Consider the following 16902-nt stretch of genomic DNA (forward strand, 5'->3'; position numbering starts at 1 on the left):
TCATTTCTTATGGACCCTGGAAGGAACAATAACAGTAACAATCCCACTATGAAAAGTTTTCCTGTGATGTCATCTCCATCCAGTGGCTCCTTCTCAGGAGAGCACAGAAAGGTTTACTTAGCTGAAAGCTAATATAATGAAAGTCCTCCCTTTACCATTAAATCCAACCTTGTGACGACACGATGAGATGAACACAAACAAATGTCCTAGAATAAAATCTGGAGAAAAAACAATTGTTATTTAGATAATGTGTATAAACTGTGAGTACTGACACGGTTGCATGTAAATATGCAGGACTGACGTGGTGTATATTTATAATAAGTGTAGAAACTACGTTTGAAATGTTACATAATGATGTGCATTCAAAATGTAATGCTAATGTCACCATGTTTCTGTGTCTTCTCTTTCTGCCCCTACAGCTTTCTATTGCTTCAGCTGACACCTCGCCCACCCTGCTCCTCCCAGCCAATCACTGCCCAGATTCTCAGATGGCTGTCTACTGAAGGGGCCGCCGGCGAATGCTAAGCAGGCTGGCGAGGTCGGGGTCCGCCTCGTTGTCCTGTGATTGGCCGCTGGACGGTACCGAGGCTGAATGGAGCCAATGTCCAACAAGCAGGATAGCAACTCCTCGGAGGGGGAGGAGAAAGGGTGAGAGGGTTTGTGTGTGTGTTGAATGGAATGTGATGGATTGTACTGCCTGTGTGTGTGTGTGTGTGTGTGTGTGTGTGTGTGTGTGTGTGTGTGTGTGTGTGCATGTGTTTGTGTGTGTGCACGTGTGTGTGTGCATGTATTCATCTTTGATGTAAACATGAAAGGAAAGCGCAGATTAACAGTGATTTGACAGAAGTGACAGATGAAAGAATAGCTGCAGGCGTAGATGGATGGATGGATTGATGGATGGATGAAGGATAGAGAGGTACATCAACAACTTTTTTTTGTTTTTTCCAAAGTAGATATTCAAATGATTTGTTCTCACATTCCTGACACGACCGTGTTTTCAGGATAAATTTGGCGTGATGATTTAATGAAAGGAAAAAGAGAATATGACTAATAATAATAATACTTAATAAGTGCAGTTTGGGGGGGGGGTGTATTTCTCAAAGAGGTAACGGGGGTGGCAGAACACGCCGTCACGCTGCCATCTGTGCCCTCTCTGTTTCTCCAGCACGTGCAGACACACACACACACACACACTCATTAAATTCTGAGTCTGAGTTCAGAGCCGATGAAGAAGCAAATGCAGATTCGCAGCGCAAGTTAAATCCCATATTTTATCCCAAAATTTTTATTTTTTATGATAAATAGTTTATTGTTTTCACAATAAACAAAACTTCTGCCAAAACTTAAAACTATGATGAATTCAACGACGACCACACACAAGTAATGACAAGAGAGAAGGATAACATACTCAGATGAGGACAAAAAAAACAGTTTTAAATATTAAATTATAATAAAATAAAAATACATAAAGTTTATTAGCGGACACATTGCACCATGTTCAGTGTATTATCCTCACACTGAAGATATCACACACCCTCTTGGTTAATCCTCTGTTATGATTAATATTTTCTTTAACATGGTTTTCCCACATAAAAAGTAAAAAAATAAATAAAAGGAAAACTGGGGCTGGAAGCACATCTACTCTTACTTCCTCATGGAGAAATTTGGGATCAGAGCTTGTGCCCCGCCCACCACTGCTGCTTACTCCATGTTGACAGGTGAAAGAGCAGAAAGTATCAAGATGGTTAGAGGAGGAAACATCAGAGAGACTCACACTCTGAATCTGTTGTGACCGAAATCTGAGACTAGCAGACGTATCAGAATGGTTAGTGTAGTTAGAATCTTTTATTTGTTTATGTTGTTTGTTAGCTTGTAACCCTCAGTGGTTGACAGAGTGTTAGCAGCTGTGCTAATGCAAACTCTCGCTCTCTGTGCTGACAAGGTTGGCTGTCTGGATCTGTTTGTATGAGACTGTCATTGGTTCACTGCAGGTCAAAGTGGAAATACTCAGTCATGGTGTTTACTGATTATTTCACTCATGATATGTCTTGTATTATATATATGTATTGTATAACGTGAAACTACAGTATTATTGTTGCTGATAATGTTGCTGTTATGTTGTACAGTCTTGTCCTGAAGATGGTGTACAAGAATGCAGTTGGAAAGTGAAGTTTGTCGAGCTGTTGTTGTTGATTCTACAGATTTTGTCGGGGTCTTTTGTGTAAACAGTGAGCCAAACCACATTTCCACTCTTATCCAACTTTTGCATGAAAAACAGAAAAGAAAAGTTGTTGTGCATACCACCGTATTTTTACATTGGCGTGCTGAACCTCGAAAGCCGAAGGCCGCAGTGGCGTGGAATTCACTGTCTGAAATTATAACCTTTCACCTCGCACTAACATCAGGCCAAAGCTTTCGGTTTTCTCCTCATACCAAAACATGCTGCGTGCACATGAATGCTTTTAGCAGAACCAGAAGTATTGACTTTGATGACAACTTGACCTTTGTTGTAACCATCGCCATGGTTACCCTCATGCAGGTAGTGTGCAATGTGGCTGGCACAATGTCAAAGTAGCATCTAACTGTGGAGATAATTGGGCTTTGGCAGAGGCCTGTCTAGTGTGTGTGTGTGTGTGTGTGTGTGTGTGTGTGTGTGTGTGTGTGTGTGTGTGTGTGTGTGTGTGTGTGTGTGAGCAGATGGGTTTGCATTATTGAACATGAATGTAAATGTGTGTATGAAGGTGTATCAATCTGTTCTGAGATGTTTGTGTGTTAATGTGCATGTTTATGCAGCTATAGACACGCGTGTGTGTGTGTGTGTGCGTGTGTGTGTGTGTGCGTGTGTTCGTGCGTGTGTGTGTGCGTGCGTGCGTGCGTGTGTGTGTGCATGCATGCGTGCGTGCATGTGTGTGCGTGTGTTCGTGCGTGTGTGTGTGTGGATTAGTGCAGTGGAGAGAGCTGGATTAGGAGCAGTGAGGGCAGATGGAGGCACAGAAAGCAGAGGACAGCTCAGGACGCCTCAATATGTGACATCAACAGGGGATTGTTGCTTTGTGTTTGTGCGCATGTGCGTGTGTGTGCACACAGTGCAGAGTACCATTGAGCATGCACGTGTTCTTGCGAGCGCTGCCTCATGCCCTGACCCCTCCCCTCTGTGATTTCTGAGTCACAGAGCAATGCTGGGTACACACACACATGCACGCGCACACACACACACACACACACACACACACACACACACACACACACACACATTCATGCACACATTGCAAAGCTTCATATAGCCTGAAGAAGAGGATACTGAAATAGAATTCTGTGTGTGTGTGTGTGTGTGTGTGCGCATGCGTGTGTGTGCATGCGTGTCTCAAAAGTAACTGCAGTGTGAAGCCTTTGAGTATTTTGAGACACAGTTGACTTTCACAATTGCAATTCAATTAACAATTTAATGGAAGGATTGCAACTGTGTTTGTGTGAGTGGGTGTGTGTGTGTGTGTGTGTGTATGTGCATAAGTGTGTATTTGTCTGTTAAAGTTTTTTCCGGGGCTGTATTTCATATTGCAAATGAGAGAGTCGTATCTGTCTGTGCCTGTTTATTGGTAAAGTGAAATACTAATCATTGACCTCACGGCACCACTTTATCATCAGACTTTTGAAGAAGTCTGAGGGGAACATGAAAACAATATCAAAATCGAATCCTTTTAAATCAAATTTAGATTCCAACAAAATGACGTCATGAAGGCTGGTGTTGTTCTGATGACTTTCTGGACTACACAGATGAAACAGAGGTGACTGGTTTGGTCTCAGTTTGGCAGCGGCTTTTGTTTCCCTGGTCTCAAGCAGAGTCCGAATAAGTAACATGATCATGATTATTTTTTTATTGTCAAGACGAATGTGGATCTTGATAAAAGCGGCAAAGTTGTGAAGAAAGCTTACATAGATATCTGTTAACGTGTGCAAACAGGGACTATTACATATGTGGTTAAGAATAAAGTGACAAAATAAAAGCGTGCACTTTGAATACAGGCACCTACAGACAGGATGTTGTTTTAGCTTTTCTGTTGCTCTTGTCCTGGAGATCTGAGCTGATTTCAGTTCTGTTAAAGAGCCTCGCTGCTTTTGGATGTTCTTCCTGGTAGAACATCTGCATGGGATTATTATTATATCTTTGTTAAAATTGCATTATGCTTTTCAGCTCTTTTTATACATTGAACTCAAGTGTAAAAGTCACTTAAAGGTCCCATATTGTATAAAGGTAGATGTGCATGTGTTGTTTGATTATAAAGCAGGTCTGGGTTCTATATTAATACTATGAAAGTATCAAAGCGCTCAGTCCACAGAGAAATGCACACAGCCTGTATTCACAAACTGAGCTTTAAAACGAGCCGTCAAGACTTCTGTTACTTTGTGATGTCTGTAAGAGAGACTCAGAGCCTCCTCTCTTCTGATTGGCTCACCTGTTGATGCTAGAGCTCCCGAGAGAAACCTGAGAGAGGAGATGTAAAACTATGTTGTGATCAGTTTTGGTTCTTAAAACCACAAATATATCTTCTTATGGATCAACACTTCAAAATATGGGGCCTTTAAAGTTTCTAAAAGAATAGCATTTGTTTGTTTGTTTGTTTGTTTGTTTGTAAAATGGACAAATAGGCTTCATCCCTCTTCCAAGAGGTCATTCTTCCTCTCTCAGTGAGGTCCCTGAGGTAACCTCTTTGTAGTTGTACATTGAGTTTATTAGCTGCTGCAGCACCAGCAAAACACAACAACAGCTGTGTAGTATTCCACAAGCCTCTTGGCCATTTGAAGTGTGTATGTGACACGAGCAAATTAATGAAGTAAGAAGTGAGCGATTTCTTTTGTGCCAAGGTGTAAATAAAGATGTTAAATGTTTCCGGATGTCCAATATTTATTTTAATGCAAGTTGTTTGAAATAGCTTTGGATAAATGTCAGTTTGTGTCGGAAACCGTCAGATAATGAAAACCCTGTTGTTTCTCTCTTCATTAACTATAGCACAACACATGTTAGTGTTTTACTGCCATAGACCACAAATTCCTATATTTCTGTTTTTGTAAATAAAAGTTACGTGGTGTTGTGGTTGCTATGTGACAAGAGTGGTGCTTTGTGATGCAACAGTAAGGGAGGGATCAGCTGGTGACACAAAGGAGAAATCCTCTGTAGGCCAGACCGTCTTTCAGCCTTCGCGGTCTACGACCACATCCTCTGAAGGTTCAGGGCTCTTAATTGAGACACGGCTACTGTGGCGATTTCCTTCGGCCTGGGGCACAGTGGGCAAAGTTTCTCCTCAATGAAATTTAATGCTATGATGTCATTGGATTTTAGTGTGAAAGTTATCCATCACATGAGAGCTGCTTGTGTACTCTTAGAACCGAGTCAACTTTAAAAACAAACTACATGAATCAGTTTTTTTCTTGTTTCCTCTCGTGCTGCTCGTCCTATGTTTGACCCTGTAACTCTGAGCAAGGCCACACGCCTTCATTGTTATCACGAAGCTCACCAACAGCCAGATAACCTCTCCCTCAACAGCAGTGAGACCGAGCGGGTGGTGGTGGATTACAGGCGAGCATTCCTCCATTAGTAGAGGCAGAAAGAGAGAGTTGGCACTTTTCTGTTCCTCAGTGTGCACAGCACAGAGAACCTGTTATGGGATCTACGCTCAGGAACTGTGGTTAAGAAGGCACAGCTGTGAATCTATTATCTGAGGCAGCTCAGGAAGTTTGGCTCAGGCCAACAGAGTTTCAGGATTTTCTACAGATGTACCATGGAGAACATCCCGAGGGGCTACAGTTTCTAGGACAGTATCACAGCTCAAAACCCAACAACTCTAGTTTGTAATGCAAGCTTTCTGTGCAAAATTTTTAATTCAAGCCAATTTTAAACAAGCTTGGATAAGCCTTATCAGATCTGGGGGTTTTTTCAACCACTGAAAGGCTCCTTGAAGCCCCAGAAGATGTTATACAACTGTTTAGAAGGCTGAATAATGCTCCTCATGAAGAGTGAACAGACGTCACGTGTAAAATCAGTGTTGTGCTTGTTTATGAACGTGCTACAGAACCAGTTTGGGAGTACAAACAATAATGATTTAACATATATCTGTTCTATTGTTTATTCTTTTCAAAAAATCCTCAGATTTTCCTACAGAAGCTACTTTTTTAAACAATATAGAGCCCTCCTAAGCTGTTGAATTGAAATGTCTATTTCAAGGTCCCATATTGTATAAAGTAAGATTTACATGCCTTTTTTGATTAAAAAGCAGGTCTGGGTTCTATATTAATAGATTATTAATACTTAATAATCAAAGCCTCAGTCCACAGAGAAATGCACACAGCCTGTATTCAGAAACTGAGCCTTAAAATGAGCCTTCAGGACTTCCTGTAACTTTGTGATGTCACAACAAAGCAGTCACAGCTTTCAGCCATGCCCCAAGCCCCGCCCACCTGGACCCACCATCCAACCTATTTGGTTTCTCTGAGTGTGTACCTGCTGTATTTGTAGTGGTTCACCCAGAAAGCAGTCAGCCTCTCTTCTGATTGGTTCACTATCAGAACAGGCTCTATATAAATTAATTGACTTGAATTGAATATTAAATATTGTCATTTGTTAAATCCATCGTAATAACACATTAACTCTGGACAGAGTCTTGATGCTAAGCTAAGCTAACCGGCTGCTGCCTCTAACTTCATATTTATCATAGCAGACATGAGATGTATGAATGTTCTCATCTAACTCTGCTAAACGGGAAATAAGCGTGTGTCTATTGCTATTTCATAATTACAGGCCCTTTGGGAGACAAGGGGAAAACCGGTCCGAACATATTTCCTTTAACATCCACACTCGATATTTTATAGTCCACTGAGTCTGACTGTTCTTTGTTTTTAACCTCTAGGAAATAATTGTCTGGACACCAGCAGTGATAGTGACATAACACTGTCTGCGTATGTGTGTTTGTGTAACCACCAGAGGAAAGCGACTGTATGAACCCTGTCAAAATCACAGAGGTCAGACCCCACATAACCTTTCCCTATGCTAACGATGCTGACACTCACAGGCTCGTCACAGCCATGGAGGCTTTTGAACTTTTACACATGACCACATATGACACGGTGGATTAGCGTGTGACACGTTCCCCCGCTATCAACTGTGTGTCGAATGATAGTCATGTGATTTTTTTTAACAGTACACTGAGCCATTGTTCGGTCGCTCACGATCAGCTGAAAATCGGAAATCTAAATTCAAAAGCAGCGATTTCTGTCCTTTTTAAAAGCACATTTTCAGCGCTGCTCCCTTCTCTTCAGTGTGCTGGACGTCTGACAGATCGCTGACGATGTGGAATTTACCTTGAGGTGTTGCTAAAACCGTCGGGGGCCTGGCTGAGGTCTGACAAAAAGGTGACATTGTCAGTAAAATGGAGGAGACGTTAACGGAAGAGAGGGGAGGAGAGGGAGAAAAAGGAGTAGGAATGAAAGGCGACAAAGGAAATATTCACCGTTTAACAGCGACACTTTTCTCTGACAGTTGGGAAAACAACAAAACGCTGAAGGGTTTAGGATTACTTTTTTTTATAATTGCGCTCGATTTACAAGCCAATCTGGAAAGAAGGATTAACAATGACAAAAGTCTGTTTACGGCCTGTTTTCCTGCCCTGTTGTTGCACTTTTATCCCGCCCTGTAGAGAAAAGATGTTTTCTTTTGCTCTGTAGTGCCACTTTTTCATAAAGGGCCTGGTGTCCTGTGTCTCTGTACCACTCTGTCTGAACTGATGCCCTCGCGTTCCCTCCTGCCTTTGCAGTTGCAGCAAAGTTAAATATAAATGTTTAACAGATGAGCATTTCACCGTCATATGTCAAGCACATTATTAAGCCTCCGCGCCGGCGACGGCCAGGGAATGTCAAATTTGGCACAAAACACTTCATGGAGACCTCACGCAGTTTTGGCCTGGTAGACAGGAGATTTCAGTAAAGCCTTGAGGGAATTTCTTCAAATTAGTTTCAAACATCTACTCCACTACAAGGATGAACTGATTAGAATTTCGTGGTCAAAGGTCAAAGGTCACTGTCACTGTCACCCCTCACAAAACATGTTTTTGGCCATGACTCAAAAAAATTCATTCGCTAACTATGACACAACTGAACACAAATGTCTAATGGGATAAGATGATGAGGAGGTGATGACACTTCATAGCCAAATGGTCAAAGGTCAACTTCACTGTGACATCGGGATGCTCTCTCTGCAGAAACACCTCTGGCCATTATTCAACGCTGTAAATCAGGAACAGGAGGAGAGACTGTGACCATATTTCCTGCAACTTCACTGGTTGGAGGAAGCATGCAACTGACGAGGCAGTGATTCTAGATTTAAAACATTTTAAGGCTCCATTCTGTGGTGAGTTTACTTCAGCAGCAGGAGTAGTATTATTATTACCGATGTGTACCGTCTTGCCGTTGTAGGATTCTGAAGCGAACAGCGGCGGCACGCGCAGCTCCAAAAGCTGAGCGCTGTATCGGGTGCGCGGTCGTACAGCTGACTCAACAAGAGAAAGAAAAATGACGGCACTCACGGTTAAATAGTCTTGTTATTTAATATGGGGAAATCAATGAACGAGTTTCACCATCATCATGGCTTATAGCTGAAACACATATTAAACACATCACACAGCTCGATTCGCTTCATCCACGGCAGCATATTTCCTGTCTGCTGGAGAAGTTTAGTTTATATCTGTTGTGTTACCAGGAAGAGTTGCTCTCACTGCATGTAAACAAACTTGACAGCGTGACTCATTTGACTACATGTCTGTGTATTTGATTGAATTGCATCTGGAGTGTGCGCGCTTGTGTTGCTTAAAGTTTGAACTGTGCATCCACGGCTTGTACAGACTATATTCTGAGAACGTTTGGCTGAGCTGCTGGTAGCTCACGGGCCACCTGTTGGAAACCGCTGACGCAGACGATCGAATGTCACTTTGTGGTTGTGACTGTTGCTTCAGTCTTGTTAAAAGTTTCCACCATGTTTACCTCGAGAAATCCAGGTCAATGTAATTTCCTTGCAACACTAATTCCACCAGTACAACAGGAGTCATGCTCCCTCTCACCAATGAACTCCAGTCGCCTTTAATACGCCCCTTCTTCTGATCTATGTTTAGCAACTGTCAACGAAACCTAACATTTCCTGCACAGGTATTTTCATATCGCAACCCTGCCAGCAGTTATAAGGCATTAATACCCCACTGCCCCCCCCCACCACCCCTGCCCCACACCCCCCCCCCCCACCACCCCCACCCCACCCTCCCCCACCTCCCTCCCCTACTGTGCGTCAGCGGTTTAAAGGTGAAAAATTGCTGCAGGAGGTGTCATTGACTGTTACTGAAAAAACGGCAAAGTGGAGGTGAATGGAAATCATATTGTGAGTGAGAGCAGTGTTTCTGTTAACAAATAGAAAGCCAGAGCAGCAAGGCGGTGAGCGTGACACGACGCTGTTGATGTAGTGACGGAGTAAGTACACATTTGGCTAAATTTACCCTGTTTGCCATTATAGTGGAGGTAATTCCAACACTCAGCCTTTATTTAGCAGCCAGCCAGCTATTACTGGAGTGCTTTCACTTGGGAGTTTACGGCATTGGAGGGTGCTTAAATCGCAGCGCAGCTTTTATGCCTCAGATAAATCCTGTTAGTGATCAATCAGGTGCACACCTCAAGATAGTTTTGTTTTCCTGCTGCAACTACGTCCTTGATGATAACTAGTCATGATTACACTCGGAGCAAGAAGAGATCACAGAGCAGTCTAATTCAATTGATGAGATATCTAGCATCCCTGTGTCCTCATAAGACTTCACTCAGCTGTACTGGAGAGACTGCATCAGCCTGCTGTTATGTAATCAAGTTAGCATTAAAGCTTAAGTGAGTTTGGATGTAGAGTGGCAACGTTGTTTTGGTTTTTTTTTTTTTTTTCTCTCATGTGGGACAAAATGAAAAGAGCAAAACAGAAGAAAGGCGGAAATGAAAAGGGCACGAATGGAAAAAGTGACAGGAGTCAAATGTAAGAAATATCAGCAGGGATGACAGGTGACAGAGACGGAGAGAAGGCGATGGAGGGAATAGAGGAAGACGGATGTTTGAGCGATTTTGGTGTTTAATAGAAGAAAGACAAATTGAATACAGTAAAGCAAGGACAGGAAGTGATAGAGAACATAAACAAGGTAGAAGAGGTGTGTAGTGATGACAGAGAAAGACGGAGAGCATGTTACCAGGAGGTGACGAGGGGAGGGAGAGAAAGAGAGAGGGAGGGGGAGAGGGGGAGAGGAGGGAATAAACAGAGTAGCCATTCCTCCCAGCAGCCAGTCTGAGGCAGGGAGCTACTGTTGACTCGGATATCTCAGCTGATAGCAGCAGCTCGAGGCTCCGCGGCTCGACTCTACTGTACTCAGCCGGGATCAACTTGAGCAGCCAGTTCACGGGGAGGTTGGTTCAGCATGGCGGTGGCCGGGGATTTAAGCACCTACTCCTAGAGGTTTACAGATCAGCAAAAAAGCTGCTGTTTGCTTCACTCGTCTGCTCTTGAAGAAGTGGAACTATTGTTGTGCTGCCCAAGTGGAGCAACAACAACAGTTTGGTTTTCATGTAAAAACTAGGCTGAATGGGACACGTGCACTGACTCAACTCGACTGCTGGCAGGCTGAAACAGCAGGAAGAGCTGCTGGGTTACATTTCTCCTCTTCTGATATTCCTGCAAAGGGAGCACCATGCATATCTTACAGCCATACTGCATCAACAGGTTGGTGTGCACGCTGTGGATATACATGTCTGTGTCTATTTCTGTGAGTTGACAGTGGGTGTGTGGGTGTGTGTGTGTGTGTGTGCGTGTGTGCGTGCCACCGCTGGCATCTATATCCTGTACTACATGTATACAACAGATTAAGTGTTGTGTTTAGGTGCAGTTAAGACGGACTGCCCTCTCCTTCAGTTTGTGTCATTGTTCTGGCTGTTTTTACACAAATGTATTAATCTTGAGTTCACTACCGTCATTAGTCAACAAATTGGATTTCCAGTGATTATCACATTAAAGTACTTTCATCTAATAAAATGTCTGGACTTATCAAATAAAACAAATGATCTAATTATTCACATGATTCTTGAGGAACTTTTTATAAACTAATTTGTTGCTATCCTTCTTTTTGCTAAAGTAATTAGCAGGGAAACTCCCCCAGACCAGTACATTATGTTCATTTGGTGAGATTTAACATGGTGCCTTATCAGTGTAGTGGGGGTGGGGGGGTGGGGGGGGGGTAAATTGTGCAGGAGGTGTTAATGCATGTAAATGATTCAATAAACCATGCTAACTTAACAAAGCTTTTGTCAGAGCCCCCCCACCCCCACCCCTCCCCACCAGCATCTTACATCTGATGATCTTTCAGCTGATGCCCTCAGGACAGAGCTATAGACTGGCTCCTTGTTGCAACTGTAACACAGGGTAGTTATTTATAGCCATTATTTGTCCAGTCTTTATTTAATTGTATTGCCATCCAAAAGAACTACATTTTGAGACTGACAAACTCTAAACACAGCAGCTTTAAAGCTGCACTAGGCAATATTTTCAATAATCACAATGGACCAAATAACTATGCGTAATGGGAGACGTGTCAAGTTTGGATGGTTGTTTCAACTTTTACACTCATCAAAAGCAAAAATAAGAAGAAAAAAATGGCAATAAACATGTAATAATTGATTAAACAATGCATTTATTTGCTTTGACCAAAGCTACAAACATTAGCATTTTTGGCAAAGTAGTTTACTACAAAAGAATTAACGCTGGACACATTTCAAAGTCGTGTCAAGTCAAAGTCAACCCATGAAGTCTACATTAGCTTGATTGGCTCGCTACAGCAGATCAAATCTAATTAGCATTTCAACAGACAAGACTTTATGTTCACTGGCTAGAAATGAGAAGTCTGCATTCATCCACCTGTCTGAAATCAAGAAACCATTATTTTGAAAATTGTTTTAATCTTGAGTTGCCAGCATTATCGTTGTGAACTGCACGAGTTAAAAAGTGAAAGGAAATACTGCGTCAGGTGATTTAAACAAAGTTCCAATGGGATGATAATGTTTCTGTCCATGTCTGCTGGATAACTGTTTGCTCACACATTCACAATAAAAACTGGAAAAGCAGGTGATTATATGTCAGATGTGGCGTTTGCAGATTGTTCTACGGTCCCCAAACATGAATGAATGAACGAACAGCAGCGTATTTTTTAAGTTTCTTTTTTTGTTGTTTGTTTATTTATTTAATAGGGACAATGCATTTTATCAGTTCCAGTACAAAACATGAAACTGATCTGTGAGTTTATAGCTATTGCTAATTTTCAACTCTTGTCCCTTGTTGGGCTTTTACATGTACAGTGTAATTAAAACAATCGATTTTCATTATCATAAGACCACAATACACTACAGATATGAGTAAAATACTATATTGAAAAGCACTGATTGTTGCACAGAGCACATTTTCTTGCAGTTTTCATTGACCTGTCTACTTCCTAACAGACAGTGTTGTAGTTTTTTATGCTCATTATGCTCAGTTTTGACTCAGGGCTCACAGCGCTTGCATGAATGACTCTAGAAGTGATGAAGGCCATATTTACCTGCCTGCTTATAGTGCGTAGAAGCATATGGCCGACATAGATCTGTCAACACAGCTGCCATAAACTGAGGTCTATCGAAGATTCTGTTTGTTTTTAACAGATGCAGAAATTATAATGTGGAGTTTTGTCCTGTTATAGTAGCTCACCACAAAGTGATCTCAAACCAGAGCGATGGTTTCCCACAGTGTTACTGCCTGAGCATGTGCACAGCAATAAAATTAATAAGTTTGCCTGACCGTGAAGAGCTGCAAGAACCGAGAAAAAGACAGAGACGTCAGAGGGGTTTTTTTTTTTTTTTTTTTTTTTTTTTTTTTTGGTTGGAAGAGCAAAGTGGATTTGACAGCCAGTGAGAGGGGGTGGGGGGAGAGAGGAGTGTGGAGCAGTGTTACCTAACACTGCTGATGGAAGTTTAGGGAGAAGAGGAGATAGGGTGGAGGAGAGGAAAAAGAGAAATGACTGGGAGGAAAAGACGGAGAGAAAGAGGGAGCAGACAGAAAGACGTAGGGAGTAACAAAAGTAGGAGGGACAGGGAGAGAGATTTTATGGGGGAGAGAGGGAAATGGGAATGGGGGGAGGGGGCGGGTGGCAGAGCAAACAACTAGACATGGGGGTAGAGGACGGTAATCCAAATCTGCTGCCAGGAGCAAATGCAGACTCCATCCTGTGAGAGTGAGAAAAGAGGAAGGATAGAGAATTATAGGAAGAGATAGGAGGTGGGGAGGAGATGAGGGAAGGAATTATCTATAAAGGGGGAGTATGTGTGTTGTCTACATACGTGCAGAGTGTGTGCATATGTGTGTGTGTGTGTATGTTTACTGGTGTAGGTATGATTCTTTCAATTTCGTTTCCAAGTATCCCATACAGACACTGAAAGCACAAGGTGTATTAGTCTTTAAAAACTATATTTTTGAAATTGGCTATGTGATTGAAAAAATCGTATTTGGGCATAAGTAAAAATGAATTCACAAAGAGGAGAAAACTGCTCAGAAGACTCTCCAGTCAAGATGTGTAGAGGTAACTCCTCCGCAGCCAGGCCACCTTTTTGTTTGTTTATTATCAAAAAGATGGCTGCAGTTGTGACCGTCCATAAACAGTCCCATACCAGCCATTAATGGTTACCGCAGTATTAGCGTTAACGCTGGCTATTACTTCATTGAAATTAGCAAGCCACAGTTTGTGTGTCACACTACCAGCATATCGACACATTAGCATGCTAACACGCTCACAATGATAATGCTAGCCTGTAGATGTTAAGCAACTATCATGTTTACAATGTGCATCGTGTTAGTCGAGCGTGTTAGCGTGCTAACATTTGTTTACTAAATTTCACTCAATCCGTCCAATAGTTGTCGAGATGTTTCAGTGAAAATATAATTAAATAAATTGTCGAGCTCATGACGGCGCTAGAGGAAAAGAGGATCTTCAGAGTCAGTTGGATGTATCGTCTGGGGACCACGAATGTCTGTACAAACCTGAATGGCAATTCATCAAATAGTCAAGACAGTGGTGACACACAGACAATGCCAGACTACAGACGTGTAGTAAAGGGGCTAAGCAATTTGAAGGCGTCACCTTGGGCTCAGGGTAAATGAGATGGGTGATTTTCACTTCTTGTAGATTGGATGTTCAATCTATTAATCAAAAAAAAATGATAATAATAATCGCACTCACACTCTCCCTCTCTCATCTTCTTCCTCTCCCCCCTCCCAGATGGCCAGATGTGCCGAAGAGAAAGAGGAAGAACAGCCAGTGTTCAGTGAAGAGTATGTCTGGTAAGGATTCGTCATTTCTGCCTTCACCTGCTTTGTGGTTTTGTCGCCTCCAAACAAACAATTCAAAACGGGTTTCTTTTAAGATGTTCAGTTGTTTCATGTGCTGCAGGATTTGACCAGCGTTCACTGTAGCCTTAAGTAGATTTAATTCATATTATAGCCCAGTGTGAATCACATAAACACACAGCTCTGTTTCATTTGTATTTTCCGACACTTCTCGAAGCCAAATGTGGCTTAAACCTGAGTGAAAATTTCAACAGCACAAAATGGAGCATTAGTGCTCAAGGGAAAAGCATGTGTAACACCAGTTACTGTGGACAAGTTGGCATAAAAAAAGAGGTTTTGTCCTCTTTAAGTTCTGGGAGTTATACTTATGAATGCCCTAAAGAGCCAATTTTGAAGTAAAAAATAATAAGTTCTTTGCAAGGATTCAACCTGCCTCATTTTTCCATGGCTGTGTCATTATTATTAGTCCTGAATATCCCCAGCAGCAGTTCATACATACAGATTTGCAAAAAGTGGCATGTAACTATGTGTAATTAAAATCATGAGGAAATTGGCCAAAAATGAAAAATAAAAAATCCTAAACCTGAAGTAGAAATTCTGCCTCTGCTAGAGGACATTTTGTATTACATTATACAAGATTTAAAATACTAACAGACAAATAAAAAAAAGTGAAATACAATATACATTTTCTATTTACTTTCTATTACTTGAATTATTTAAAGATTGTCGTATGAAAAATTCTTATCACAATTAAAGAAAACTGTTCAATTATCAAAAGCTTAATGATTACACTTTAAACCGATGCTGTCATATAATTTCAAATTCATTCATAAAAAGGAAATACATATATTGATGTGAGTTATATTTCATTTGTTTTAGGCATTTTAAATCTGATCATACTGCCGCCTTGTAAAATCCTAACAAGCTACACTTTGTATTTTTAATCAAGAAGAAATTTTTATAAATGTTGGGTTATATAATGTGTTATATTATGCTTATAGGGATAAAAGTGACGCATTTTTACTTTTATCTTTCACTGAGATCCAAACTTCCACTTTTAACAGCTTGATAAATAAAGCTGCAGATTTTTAGACGTAAAAATTGAATTAAGTTTTGCCGACAGCAGCTCTGGGATGTCTTGCTCAGCTCTGTGTGGATCTACTTTTTCTGTCACTTCCGTTGTATGAGAAGATTCACTCAGTAAATCCCCTCCCCTGGAGTTTTCTCTAGCTTCCCAAAAACCACTGAAGTGTGTGTGTGTGTGTGTGTGTGTGTGTGTGTGTGTGTGTGTGTGTGTGTGAGTGAGAGAGAGAGAGAGAGAGAGAGAGAGTACGAGCAACTGTGATAGGAGACTGGGTCATGTGTGTGTAAAGCTGTGTGTACAGGTGGAGAAGTTGCTTAGACATGCATGCATGTCTGTGCTCTACAGAAACTACGAGGGGCTTTCTATTTGAGGGGAAAGCCCCGTCCGAGCATGTCCAGATGACTGTCAGTCCTTGTGCAACAACATGACAGCTTAGAGGTTAAAAAGTTTAAAGAGAGTGAGATCACATACATATTGTGAGTGTGAAATTAAAAAGGATGGAGAAGGAGACGGTTCATCTCTCAAGAGAAATTAAGCAAATGAAAAGTCGGGATGAAAAAGCATCTTTCATGAGTTCTGGGAATGTGACTGAGAACCTCATAAGCTGTGTGTGCAGAAAAGACTGCCAGTGTTATATAGTGTATGTTCCATCCTGTATCACAGTCTCTTGGAGCCCCTACACACAGGAGCTTCGTTGAGGCCACTGTGATAACACTCAGCCCCCTCCTCCCTCTCCTCCTTCACTCCTCCTTTTCCCCATCGTATTCTCCTCTCCTCCTCCTCCTCCTCCTCCTCCTCCTCCTCTTCACTACCACTTTTCTTCTCTTCCTCTCCTCTCCGGCCCCGCTCATGTCAAAACCTCCATCATCACCCCTACTTCCTCACCGTCTGCCCGGGCCCTTCCCCGATCACGCTCTTTGTTCACCCCTCTCTCATTCCATCCTGTCTTCCGCTTCAACCTCCTCCTCCTCTCCTATAGCTCTTAGCGTCTCTGTTCCAGGGTACATCCCCAGCTACCTGGAGAAGGATGAGCCGTGCGTGGTGTGCGGGGACAAGGCGACCGGCTACCACTACCGCTGCATCACCTGCGAGGGTTGCAAGGTGCAGTAAAACATCTCCCACTTTCTAAGTCATTCAACCACTCCCTCAAATAGTAATTGTCCGATTATATTTTAGAAACTGGAATCGCCATGGCAGCCCTGTTACGCTTTTGGTTTCTCCACATGTTAAGGCGATGCGGTCTGTAATAATCATACATCAATAAGTTTAGATTTGGATTTTACCATCTCCAAAACCAGAAACACAAGAGCAGCAGCATTAAAGAAATGGATTCAACTTTGTGTTTGTGTTTATCTGCTCTAACGTGCTGCATTACATCACATGCCTTGAGAAC

At 42.0% G+C, this 16902-nt stretch overlaps 1 protein-coding gene across 4 annotated transcripts in view; it reads left to right on the forward strand.

The window, feature by feature from the left end:
• Positions 1-592: 592 nt before the first annotated feature.
• Positions 593-16902, forward strand: part of LOC111223777 (thyroid hormone receptor alpha) — a 29386-nt gene continuing 13076 nt past the window's right edge. Inside the window, exons 1-3 of one of the 4 annotated variants that reach the window (XM_022748042.1) lie at positions 593-648; positions 14358-14419; positions 16489-16610. In XM_022748042.1, the coding sequence (XP_022603763.1) occupies positions 593-648; positions 14358-14419; positions 16489-16610 (240 nt within the window). Of the gene's footprint in view, positions 649-10751; positions 10784-14357; positions 14420-16488; positions 16611-16902 lie in introns of those variants that run through there. The other 3 variants (XM_022748043.1, XM_022748045.1, XM_022748044.1) reach the window with 3 other exon arrangements.

The sequence above is a fragment of the Seriola dumerili genome, unplaced genomic scaffold, assembly GCF_002260705.1.
Source record: "Seriola dumerili isolate Sdu_G_001 unplaced genomic scaffold, Sdu_1.0 BDQW01000113.1, whole genome shotgun sequence".
In the NCBI taxonomy this organism is placed as follows: domain Eukaryota; kingdom Metazoa; phylum Chordata; class Actinopteri; order Carangiformes; family Carangidae; genus Seriola; species Seriola dumerili.